Source organism: Buceros rhinoceros, unplaced genomic scaffold (assembly GCF_000710305.1).
Source record: "Buceros rhinoceros silvestris isolate BGI_N320 unplaced genomic scaffold, ASM71030v1 scaffold29795, whole genome shotgun sequence".
Classification (NCBI taxonomy): domain Eukaryota; kingdom Metazoa; phylum Chordata; class Aves; order Bucerotiformes; family Bucerotidae; genus Buceros; species Buceros rhinoceros.
In genome coordinates, this window is record NW_010413939.1 from 4,982 (window position 1) to 17,738 (window position 12,757).

A 12,757-nucleotide genomic window follows, 5' to 3' on the forward strand; every position below is an offset into this window, starting at 1 on the left:
TCTTTCCCTTCTGCTGTGCTCTCTGTAGTCTGACAGGGCTCTTTCCAGTGGGAGCAACGATTCCCTGAATACTTCGTGGGGTGGACAGCATCTATTTGGTTAGCTTTACCTCTGGCTGGGCGTGTTCTGAGGGAAGGAAGGGAGCAAACCATAAACTCTCTGTTCCTGTGTGCAGAGAAGTTGAGTTCTGTCAGTGCTGCCGGCACAGCCTCGGGGGAGGCAGTGTGTGAGTGCTCGGGTCGGTGCGATGCGTGGCTGTAGGATCCCTGTGCTGTTGGCACTTGCCATGGCCAGGGCAGGGTTCTCCTGGGCTGTCTTGTAGCTGTAGGCTGGGTCAGAGCTGCCAGTTCCTGCCTGGGGGTTTCTCGTAGCCCAAAGCTGGTTGGAGCTCTGTGGCTATGCTCAAGCCCTCTTCTGCCTCTGTGCCTCCGGTGGGGCGGGCACGCATACGTGTGTGTCAGCACACATGCCCCTGCTGTCCAGGAATGTGGTTAGAGCATTGTGCTCAGCCTCCTGTAATTCATTATTTGTGCTGGTTTTCCCAGTAACAGCTGTGAAAAGAACGTGTACAAACAACAGGGAAACACTGCAGCCAGGTGTCCTGCTGCAAGGAGCAAGAGCCCATGTCTCTGTTTACTGAGGTTTCTGTTTATTGACTCAAGTGAGTCTGAGTGGGATGGAGAAGCTGTTAAAGATCTGCTATAAAGACAAGCTGCTAGCTGTAGTAAGCGTTCTTCTTGGCAGATAGCCTCCGCCGTGAGAGAACATGGTGGGGAGGCGCAGGATGGAGAGTGTAGTCGTGTTGTTTGAACTGGAAAATTCCCTTGTAATTGTTTTGCCAGGCTTTGTGTAATGCATCCAAAAAACCGCTCCACAAAGTGACGGCAGGCTGTGCAGATAGACAGTTGTGGCTTCATGTATCCAAATTAATGGGCTTCCCAAGTGCTCTTGACTTGCTGTGCTTTCTGCTACATCACTTAGTGTGGCTTCTAGCGCTGGCAGACCTCTGCGTGGTACTGTTCATTCAGCTCCACGCCGCTCTCAGATTACCCTGCGCTAGCTCTGAACTCAAACAAGCAGTTTGGGAATATGTGGTTTGCAGGGGGGTGAGAAACAAGAGGGAAAGGAGAAAGACTTATTATGATGCCGTGAGACGTTTTCCTGCTTACTCATGCTTGCAAACTGTTGTGGTAAATGTTTCTGATTCCTCATGTAGCTTTTAAAGCAATCAGAAGTAATTTCAAAACAGTCATCTTGGCTTGTGACAATATGTGGCAGAGAACAGAGCTATTTCTAATGTTCTTAGGTGGCAGCGTCACTGACAATGTGTTTGGGGTTGATGTCCAGGGCACCGGAGAGCTCAGCTGAGGGTGAAGGCTTGAAACACCCCGGTGGAAAAGGCCATACCCGCCCTTCGCCTCCTGTCTCACGTTGTGCATGCAGAGATGGACCCCAAGGGAACTGTGAGCTAGGGTTCTCCCAGGATTCTCTTATTTTAATACCTTCCCACTTGCTGCATTGCTTGAGATTTTAGGATATTCCCTGTTTTTTTCCTTTCTTCCCTCCATTCCCCCTTCTCATCAGATTTAAGTGATTTAATTTTGCCCCAAATAGCTGCCTGTTTACTGTGATTGGAGTAAGAGCAGGTTGTAAGTGGTCATTTCCAGCCACCAGTTTACCCAGTTACAACAGGTAGGAAAAAAGAGTAATGGCTTCATGGATTAAGGTGGACAATTGTCATCTTCCCTTTGACACAGGGTGCCTGGTGTTGCCTGTCAGTGCTCGTGCGCGAGGACTGGCTGGGGTGGTGAAAGGCAGCTCTGGGGTGAGCTGTGGGCTGATCCGAGCACAGCGCTGGCTCCACACTGTCCCTGCAAGGGACAGTCCTGGCCATCAGGTCTACCAGAACTGCAGCTCCCAGGAGGCTCTTCTGTATGGACCTTCCATCCCTTACCTCACTGTCTGCTCAGACTGGCTTTCCCCTCCGTGCCCTGGGTGTGCTGTGCTCTGTGTAACAGCCTGCTTTCAGCCTCCCTCTCCAGCGGCTGGGTTTTGAAGCTGCCACAGCCTTTGAAATGCAGAAGTCATGAGGGCTGTGCCCAGAGGCCAGTGTGCTGGGATGTTGCATCCTGAATAAGCAGAGCTGGAAATTTCACTTTCAACTTTTCCAGCCATCGCTGCCACCTCCATGCTACAAAACGCTCTATTTCTCTGCTTGGCCTTCTCATTATTTGTATTTCTCGCTGGGTTTTATATAACTGAGTTCCACAGTGTGCTGTAAGTCTGACCGTTCAATTTAGACTGTATTATTATTGGAATATAATACAACTTCGGACACTCTCCTATTTTCAGCTATAATTGTTCATGTGGAAGGCATTGAGCTGCCCTTGCAGAAGATCTTGTTCTCCACCAGTGGACAATGCATTGCCGTTACCTCTGTCCCGTGGGCTTTTCTCAGACTGCAGTGTCCTCTGTGTCAGTCCCAGGAGTATGCCAGAAAGCACCAGAGCCTGTTCAGTAACAGCTCCTGTGGTTGAAGACGACTTTTTTTAAGCTTCACTAATTAGAATTCAGTCTTTCAAGGGCCTAAGTAATTTTCATGAGGGTGAAATGACTGAAAATGCAGAATAATGCCTTGGGGGTTCTTTGCTCACAAGTAAGTTAATTTTTACTCCTCCTTTTAACTTGGTACAGGTTTGAGTGACCTGGAAGATGAAGCCCTGGCTGCAGTTGGTGTTCTTTACCTGTGTTTTCTCGATCTGGCACACAGATGCAGAGTTCTTCACCTCCATAGGTATGGAAAGAGCCGGTGCTCGATGTCGTGATGTAGTTGATGTGATTGCCAAAACTGTCCAAGTTCACACTTGAAGCATGTGGCTTTTTTCATCTGGCCCCATCAAACACTTGTCTGTGTTAGGGAAGGCTACTCGGCTGCATCCTCGATGCTGTTCTGCAATAAATTGATTTTTGACAATGTAGTTCTTGTGTTGTAATGTCTGTGATACAACTGTGTATAATTGCGGTAGAGCCTAAAAATAAGCACAGACTGTTTCCTGGTGTGACTTGGTCTAATGTGGAGTGGTGTGGTGAGTTCCCTAACCAAGGGTAAAAGATTAACTGAACCCAGCTGCTCTCCAGACTGGTTGGAGCTCAGAGGAGCTGTGTGGGAACAGTCACACTCCACACTCCCTGTGGTTTTGCCCCCTGCGTGGAAGGGCTCAGCTGGAGCACGGCAGAGTGGTGTGTCCCACCACCCTCCAGCATGGGTTCCCGTGCTCTGGAGTTCACTGAACAGTGTTTGACTACACATAGGTTATTTGGCTCCCTTTTTTCCTAAATTAAGTAGCTTTTTGTACAAAGTTCCTGTGAAGTATCACCGTTGCTTTACCTGTTCCTGAACCTTTCCTAGCTGTGGAAGCAGCACCGCCTGCTGACTTCTAGCTCCTTCATCACGCCTCGCTAATAATTACTGTGGAATGCTGACACTAAAGCTGTGGCTGCATTTATATAATCTCATCCGGTCTTTCAGTGCTTGGTCTTTGAAAAGCCACATTTGTCGTGGCAATTAGGGCTGACCTGCTGACAATTTCCCCCAGTGCTAATCAGGAGAGAGGGTGCGTGTCAGTCTGTAAACAGGAGTCTGGAATTCCGCTGTGCTCAGTGTTGTGTTTCCACAGTTACCCATCTTGAAAAACTGACTTTAAGTGATGCCAGTGGTAAGACTGATGTATTGGTGTGACCTAATCTGTATCCATATGTAGAACAGATGCTTTGGCAACAGTTTGGGTCTTCAGCTGCTTTGACTGAACAGCTGTAATTAATGTCAAACCTTTCTTTTTATTGCCTCGCATAGATTTGTAGTACCCAAAGTAATTCAGAGGCAGTGGCAGGGGCGCAGTGAAGCTAGGTGAGCCTTTGAACTTGGGATTTGAAAAGCCCCTTGAAGTGTTTGAGTGCCAGCCCTGTATGTCAGTAGCTTTTGTAGTTTACAGGTGTTGAAGTGCACACCCTGAGTTTGTCTGTTCATGTGGTCTGTGTTCTGTGCTGTTGGAAGGTGTCACCTTTTTAGGTCTGATTAACATTTGCTCGCACTCTGGTTGTAGGTCAAATGACAGACCTGATTTACGCGGAGAAGGACTTGGTGCAGTCTTTAAAGGAGTATATCCGAGCAGAGGAGAACAAGCTCGCTCAGATTAAAAGGTAGGGGAGAGGTTTGCCTAAGGAATGGAGACAAAATGGCTCATCTGTGCCCGCTGTCACCTCTGCTGCTAGGCGTTACGCGTACCTCCTGGGCAGGTCATCACAGTGAGACCATAGGTACTCACTTGCCCGTCATTTGTTCCCGTAATCCTGCAGAGAGGTGCCCTTGCTTCAGCTGTCGTTTAGCCTTTGTCTGCTTGTTCAGAATCTTTTGTCTGCTGGGCCCTTCCTGCTTGTCCTCGTACCACCCCAGAGCTCCTGTAGAGAAGTCATGGCATGGCAGAGGAGCCTTGTCCATGCGAGCTGTGTGCCTCTGGCTGCTGGTGCTCTGTGCTACCTGTTGGAAGCAGTGCAAAGTGCTGGCCGCAGTGATAGCGGAGACACACCGCGTCCCCAGCTTCCTTCCCGTGTTGGCTTTGTTCCTGGGGACAGCTTTCCTACGGTTCTCCGCAGTCACTGGCCTGGCTGCAGCACGTCTCGGACATTACTGTGTTTGCGTAGTTCACTGGACAGGCTCTCGCTGTCAGCCGGTGTTGTCTGTGTCCCTTGGAAGGCCGTTAATGCTGACCTAGCTGGAAGTGCTATCTAACAGGGTGTGACACTAGGACAGGCTAAATGAGGTCGAGGTTCAGAGGAGCTGAGCGCCTGTGCATGGAGCTGTGCTTTCCAGAGCGTTCCTGAGCTCCAGGCTGTGTGTGGCAGTTCGGTCTCTCCTGAGGACTGGTGGCTCACACTCCTTGCGAGTGAGGTGCGTGCCCGCTGTTTAAAATAGTAAGCGGGGAACCAAATTCCTCTTCAAAGAAAGACTTGTAATTACAAAAATCGCTTTATCCTTGTGAAGTCGATGGTGAAGGTAGCAATAAGTTGACTCCCGCTGTGCTGTTAGGATGGCTTGGAGAGGAAGCTGTGCATTCATATGCTGTTCTCAGACTGAGACGTGCGCTCCTTGTTCCAGCTGGGCTGAGAAGATGGATGTACTGACTAGCAAATCCACCTCCGATCCAGAAGGGTATCTGGCACATCCCGTAAACGCATATAAGCTGGTGAAGCGTTTAAATACCGACTGGCTGGAATTGGAGAACCTCGTTCTTCAGGACACCACAAACGGTGAGGAGCCCCGGGGAGCAGGTATCGGGAGGGCTCCTTACAGCCCGGTTGCTCCTTAGCTTCTGGAAAGCCACAAACTCAGCTGTTGTTTAAATACTGCTGCCAAGTTTGTTTGAAATATAAACTAGTGACTGGCCTCTTGTTTACTGGTTACCCAAGAAATGTGCTGCTGGAACACGTCTTGGTCAAGGCTCAAACTGTTCATCGGTCTTAGGCCTGTTACGTTCTGTTTGGAGCCGAGGGGAGGACAGGGCAGACCACAGTTGTCAGCTCTAGGTGTTGTACACCTCATTCTGAGCTTTACGCTCCTTTACATAAACTTACCTGCTCTCCCAGTCTGCCCCTTCTCTTGGCGATCATTGTTTTTGACCTCGGTTTAAGGCTCAAAATGGGAGCAGTACCGAGTTGGTGTAGGGATTTGACGACAGCAGATGCTGCCGTCAGCCTGTTGATAACAGGTTCATATACAATTGCTATCTGTAAACTGTCTGAAGCAAATGTTTCCACTGCTAATCCGTGCTTTTGCATCATACTGTCGAAGTGTCTGTCTGAATTTGCTTCCATAACTTCTTTTTTTAAACACGGGTTTATTTTTACTGGACTCTCTCAGTAAGGGAGGAGAGGCTGTGTTAGGCAGAACACTGCATGTTTTCCCTTTCTGCTCTGCATATGCTAAAGTTTTGGTACTTGGAAGCTTTTTCCAGCCAAGATTTTTATTGCCTTTTGGAATAGTCATCTTAGATGGAAATAAAATACTCAATTCTATTGAGTACTTCTGTCTTTAATTTTTTTTTCTAAGGGCTTCCTTTTCTAGTTCAGCTTGCAGCATGACTGGAAGTGGCTGGGTGGTTTTGCTTCCGTTGATTGCCCCCTTCGTCCCAAGCAACCTGCTGTGTCATCTTGATGTGTTTATAGAGTACATTTAATTTGATTTCTAAATGTCACCTGGTTTTACTTGTCAGGTTTAAAAGCCACTGACTGAGTTAGGTCCTGCCCCTGCTTAGGGGATCTGTCCCCTGAGCTGAGATGTGAAAAGCTCTTACGGCTTTGCAGGTTGGAGTACAGTCTGGAATCGTTGTCCAGCGCTGGGACCGGCAGCTGTCTCTGGATGTTGGAAGAGAACTGCTGAAAGCTATTAAGTTTTCGTGGTAGAGACATTACAGGAGAATGAAGATCACTAGATTCACATTGTACTTTAGGAACTGTGGCATGAGAAAACTGAGGGGTTTAGTTATTTATCCTTCATCTTTACTCATGAGCTGTATTTCTTAAAATGTGGCAGAAAACAATTTTTTTGACTTGAGACCCTAGTAAGAGGCTTTAGAACACAATATGAATCTCAATTCCCCAAACAAAGCAGATGTTTCCTCTTCTGAGTTAATCCGGTACTGGTATTTATTCAAACTCTGGAAGTAACATCTTTCCCTTTTACTGCAAAGGCTTTATTGCAAATCTTACAATTCAGCGTCAGTTTTTTCCAACCGAAGAAGATGAGACTGGAGCTGCGAAGGCTTTGATGCGTCTGCAGGACACATACAAGCTGGATTCTGAAACTCTTTCTCGAGGTGACTTACCAGGCAAGTGCACAAAGGTCTCCTCTGCTTGAAGAGGAGGGGATGAGTAACCTCCTCAAGCTCTCTGTCAGCAGTGAGGAAGGATGGTGGTGCTGGGAGTCCGTGTGGTGTAGATGCTTGAGGACATCTCTACTTCAACCTTGAGGCTGTTCCCACCTCAAGTAGCATTTTTTTAATTAGTATTCCTTGAGAAGAAAATGGTGGTTGTTATAATGGCTATACAGAACAGCAAAGGATGACACTTTCTTGTGCTCGTTATTGTGTAAGAAAATCCCTCAGGTACTTCTTGCTGCCCCCTGTAACTTCTCAACCAAGGGAAGGAGCTGCTCCATAATTCATTGCTCTGCTGGCTCTGTTCTTGTTTGCTCTGGTCTTTCAACCAGGCTTTGGTTGAATCACTTTGCTCCTGTTCTTTACCCATGAAATGGGGTTTAACAGCTTTTTTCCAGTGGGCTGTTTTGGAAAGCACATAGATTGGGATGCTTTGGTGTTCCGGCAGCAGAGTCCTGATAACAGTTTGTTGCTGCTGCTTATGAGAGACTTGCTGAAGCAGGTTACAGTTCTTAGCACCACACCGTTCAGTGGGCTTCGCTAGAGTGTGCGTTGATGAGTTGACAAAACAGTTGTTACATGTAGGTAATTAACAGTTAAGTGTTACCTGAGCATCTGCTGAGCTGGAGCAGCCAGAGCTGGGTGCACAGGTACAGTCAAATGGGTGCCCAGTTTGTCTGAATAACCAGCAGCTTATGCCCAAATACATGTCTCCAGGAAGGAGCAAACAAGCCAGCTCTGCATACAGCCAGGCTTCGCTGGTCATCTGACAGTGCTGATTTTGTAGGTTCTGCCGGTCTGCTCTGCCTTTGTCTGCAGCCGAAGACACGACAGCTTAACACACGAGTTTCTGTATTGAACTTCTCTTGGTTTCCAAAGGAGTTAATGCCACAGGATGATGATAGAATGGAATCTTTAATTCTGAAGGTGATCAGTTTGGTACCTAAAATGCCGTCAGAGCATTGTCTTTTAGAAGCCTTTTGGGATGATAAAAGCGTGTGTTTAGATATTCCTCAATAGACCCCACGTATTTGAAGGCAGAGATGGTTCTGTGAGGATTGCTCAAAGCTGTTGTTTGGTTTTAGGAACAAAGTACAGATCCGCTTTGACAGTAGGTGACTGCTTTGGCATGGGGAAGACGGCGTACAATGATGGGGACTACTACCACACAGTCCTCTGGATGGAACAAGCCTTGAAACAGCACGATGAGGGGGAGGATACCACAGTCAGCAAAGTGGAGATCCTGGATTATCTCAGCTACGCTGTTTTCCAGTTTGGGGACTTACACCGAGCCATGGAGCTTACCAGACGCCTGATATCTCTCGGTAAGAGCAATCTTGCTGCTCTAGTGCTGGGGAGTGTTGCCGGCGATAACTGTTTATTATACTGGTGATAAACATAGGTCCTGAGAAAACAGAGTCTACTTACACACAAAGTATCTTTAACCTTACAGTCAACGCTGTGGTTACCCAGAGAGCAAATTGTGTCCGAGTGCAGTACCTGGGTGCTTTGCTTTGGTGTACTGAGACATTTGGGGATGGTTAAAGCCCGGGTTGTCTCAAGTGGAGATCAGAGCTACCATGGGCTTAGGCAGAGAGCTGTATCTTCTGTAAAGTCCTGCTGGCTTCACATGCACCTCTGTTCCTCAGTGTGGGTTCTCTCTGATGCCAGAAGGATGCTTTGCCTGATCTTAAAGTATTTATTTTGAATATTCAGAACCGACTGAGTTTCTGAAAACCCCCTTTTATCTCTGGTCTGGTTCTAGCTTTCTCTTGACTAAGTGAATGAGCATGGCTTCCTGTCTGACTGTGCCGGCTTCCTCATGGGAAGGGTTTAGCTCCCCAGGTAGTTAACTTTACTGTGTCTTGGATTGGTATGGTTTTTTCATCAGCTGCGGTTCTTAGTTTAGATGTTAGCTGCATCCTGAGTGTGGGTGAAGCCCTTTTATTGAAAAATATGTATCGGTCTAATTTCTGCAGACACAGGAATTCATAGATTCAAATTGACAAGGACACAAATATGTATCAAATCTGGCTCCCCCTGCAACAACAGGGTGTAGCACTAAGAGCAGAATGAAAGTCCTTATCAGCACCAAACAGTGGGACAGACTTGGCAGTCCCCTCTGGGAGCAGCAGCTTCCTCTGTGCTGGGCTCAACTTCCTTATCTGGCCACTGTTAGCCTCTGCTCTAATGAGGGGTTACCTCTGGCCTTCTGGGTTAGTAGAATAAGCTAAAAACAATAAGCTGGGGAGGATCAGAAGGGGAAGAAACTGTTCTAGGTACTAGTGTCCAGAAACACTTTGTGGTGAACAGGGAATTGTTCCTTCTGCTAGGTAAAGACCAGTTGATGTTGTTCATGGATTCATACCAGCATCATTAATAAATCATTAATAACCAATCCAATGACACTAGTGATCCAGGATAGCTCCTGGATGTAAACCTGGTGCAGGCTTCTGGAGGGGGGTGCTCTTGGTGGGCTGTTAGGTGACAACACATCATTCTGAGCTTCCTGACTCAGGAGGAAGGCTGTGGGGTGGAAGGCTGTGGCTGGGACCCCACTGCAGTCTGTGGTTAAAGTGTGCTGGTGCAGTGCAGACAGGAAGCATGGTGGGGAGGACGAGTGCCAAGAGTAGACCAGCTCTATCTGCTGATGAGCTCTATGATCTGCTTCTCTGGGCAAAAAGTTCAGAGAAAAGGAGGGGTGTGAAGCCCAAACCTCCTATTCTTTTTTTTTGTTGTTGGAATACGTGTTTTATGATAGGTCCTTCCAGAAGGATTCTTCTGTAGGCAATGCCTACCTTCCCTCTGCAAGGACAAACTTCCCAGTGCTGGTTTTCAGCACAGACTGGAGCCTTTGGTTGCCTGATAGTGCCTTAAGACAGGGAGAATTATTGCTGTCTCCATACCAAGACCTGTTTGTATTACCAGTTCCTGAGACTGCGTAAATCACTGGTTCTGTCTGGTTTTCTCCCCATGAAGACAGTACTCATGAGAGAGCAGGCAGTAATCTGCGGTACTTTGAGAAGCTGCTGGAGAAGGAGAGAGAGGAGGAGGAGAAAGAGAAGCCGGTAAACAAGACTGTGACAACAACAGAACCAGTGGTGCAGAGTGGTGCCTACGAGAGGCCGCTTGACTACTTGCCAGAGCGCGACATCTATGAGGCCCTTTGCAGAGGTGAAGGAGTGAAAATGGTAAGAGAAAGGCAAGACTTTCCTGATTCCGCTGCCTTTGTGTAAGGGTGATCAAGTGAGCTGGGAGGTGTTAAGTGCTGCCTTCTGTGAAGCTCTTTTTTGAAAGAATTAAATGTAGTTCTGACCAGGCTGAGACTTGGTCTTGGCCTCTCTAGCTTTAGCTGTCAATCCTAGACAGATGAACACTTCTCAGCTGCATCCCTTCAAGGATGTAGTGAATCGATTCTCCTCAGTCTGACTCTTCAGCCATTTCAAATGCTGGCTGTACAGATACACTTAGACTTTTTCCACTGGGAGCTGGTTGTGCTTTGCCATGCGTACAGAATCACGTTATTCTTTCCCTTGCAGACCTGTATTTTGACCAGCTGATCTCCAGTACCTCCCAACAAACATGGCTTTAATTCCCAGTGCAGGGGAAGGAATCCTTTTATTCCAGCTGCATAGCCTTCATCGTAAGAGTCAGACCTCTCTTGGAGCTGGCTCTTTGTGTAGTTATTTGCTGAACAGGGTGCAGATGATGGTTTAAGCCTCCCAAAGGTTAGTGCTTCAGGTGTTGCTCAGTGGTATCTTGAGTGGCATGTGTTGTTTATTTGCAGTAAATTGTCGAATGACTCAAGGTTACCTCTTAAACGTGCTGGTCAGCTGGTGGCTTTTCTGGTGTTAGTGGAATGAAACCCAGGTGGGGTTTTGTCATGTTTTAAGTTCATGAAAGGTGGTTGAGCAAACAATGTCTTGTCTGGTGTTTTGTTTCAGACACCTCGAAGGCAGAAAAGGCTGTTCTGTAGATACCACGATGGAAACAGAAACCCTCACCTGCTCATAGCTCCCTTCAAGGAGGAAGATGAGTGGGACAGCCCTCATATCGTGCGATACTACGATGTCATGTCTGATGAAGAAATTGAGAAAATTAAACAACTAGCTAAGCCAAGGGTAAGTTTCCCCTCTTCTATCTCACTAATGACTCCTAATTCCATGCTTTAATCTTTATTAGCAAAGACTAGGTGAAGGATTTGAAAGATCTGGTTTCACAGTGCAGCTCTGAGTCTAGGGGAAATAATTGCCGAACTGCCTGGTGATGTGGGACCATAAAGCCCAGGCCCCTGCAGGTATTTATGCACTGTTGCACTTGATCATGCAAGTAGCTCTCAGTAAATGGCTTAGAAACCTCTTAGGAAAGAGGGCCTAGACCTGAAAGGGTGGGTGGTTGACTGGCTGGCTTAGTGGTAGGGGTTAGGTGACCAACATACTTTTAGTGTCTTTTGAAGTGGAGCTGAACATCAACATTTTAAAAGCCCAAATCCCAACAGAAGCGGAAATGAAACAGTGGGGTTTTTAATTGTGCTAGAAGAACATGTAGAGGTTTGGAGTCTTGCTTCAGGCGACCTGGGATCCACTGCTGCTGCTTTAAACCAAAGGGGCAGGCACTTCAGATGCCATGGTGCATCCCGGAGTGGAATCGCAGTGTTCTCCTGGAGCCATATGCTGCAAATCAGGATTGATGTGGTACCCTGATGCAGAGTGGAGAAATCACTCGTGCTCTTAAGTAACTGCCAGCCTGGGACTGGGAGGGATGGAGTGCTTGTAAGGAAGAATGTGCCATGCAGTCATTCTCCCAGAGCACTTAGATGTGACTTTTCCCCCTAGATTGCTGTCTGTTGGGCAGCAGAGACACAGCTCCAGTGTACGAAGTGTAGATCCAAGCTAACGGCAGCATCTTGGAGTGGGAGAAGCTAGTTTTGGCGCGATACCTCTTACGCGTGGTGCGAATTGTAGTGACTCTGCACACAAAGCAGCTACCTAATGCTAAGCTAGTGATTATCTCATCTGTTTTTTTTTCTGGAGGTGGAATTTCCTGTGTAACTGTTTCCTTTCTGGCAAAAAAAAACCTGTGGCAGTGTGAAGTCAGCGGCTGACACTGCACCTCTACTTTTCTGTCGGGTCAGACAAGCATGTAAAAACGAACACTTCTATTTTTATATATGAATGGTTTGTCTTAGCACTCCTCTAGCTGCTGCTGCTATGAAACATGGGACTAAAATTCCAGTCAAGAATTACCCTTCTGTATGTATTTCTCAATGTAAACATAAGTAGTTAGAAGCAGGTTGAGAAACGGGTGCTTCCTGAGAACATTCGTAATTTGGGCTGTTTGTGAAGCCGGACTGCTGTGCTACCAGCCGGCCACGGGAGTGTTGGCAGAACGCTCCTGTCTCCGTGCGGACTCTCACCTCCCCAAATGGAGGCTTTTTCCTATTACATCATGCTATAAACCATTAAGAGTTTCAGATCAAATGGAAACGCTCAAATAGAGCATATCATTAATCCATTTTATCCAATTAAGCACATGCTAAATAAGGCACCTATTAACTTCTTTGCTTGGTTTTCCCTTTTTGTTCAAAGTTTTATGGACAGTCTTAAGTCTCACTCAAGTTACTAATGTCAGAGGAATTCTTCATATATTCTATGTAGTAGAACGGGGACCGGTCCCTGTAGCAGGAGGTAAACATTGTTGTCTTAAGATTCAGATTAAAGTTTTCAATTAAAAGAACACCCCAACCATTTTCTTATGACATGTTTTTTCTACATCTGTCTATAGCTCAGCTGCAGGAACAGCTTTAAACTCTGCAGTCCTGCTGA

At 47.0% G+C, this 12,757-nt stretch overlaps 1 protein-coding gene across 1 annotated transcript in view; it reads left to right on the forward strand.

Moving 5' to 3' along the window:
- Nucleotides 1-2,689: 2,689 nt before the first annotated feature.
- The window catches only part of P4HA2 (prolyl 4-hydroxylase, alpha polypeptide II), a 19,944-nt gene continuing 9,876 nt past the window's right edge, over nucleotides 2,690-12,757 (forward strand). The window contains exons 1-7 of the mRNA XM_010136937.1: nucleotides 2,690-2,794; nucleotides 4,104-4,200; nucleotides 5,156-5,307; nucleotides 6,747-6,884; nucleotides 8,018-8,257; nucleotides 9,912-10,123; nucleotides 10,877-11,053. Coding sequence (XP_010135239.1) covers nucleotides 2,713-2,794; nucleotides 4,104-4,200; nucleotides 5,156-5,307; nucleotides 6,747-6,884; nucleotides 8,018-8,257; nucleotides 9,912-10,123; nucleotides 10,877-11,053 — 1,098 coding nt within the window. The 5' untranslated portion in view covers nucleotides 2,690-2,712. The remainder of the gene's footprint in view (nucleotides 2,795-4,103; nucleotides 4,201-5,155; nucleotides 5,308-6,746; nucleotides 6,885-8,017; nucleotides 8,258-9,911; nucleotides 10,124-10,876; nucleotides 11,054-12,757) is intronic.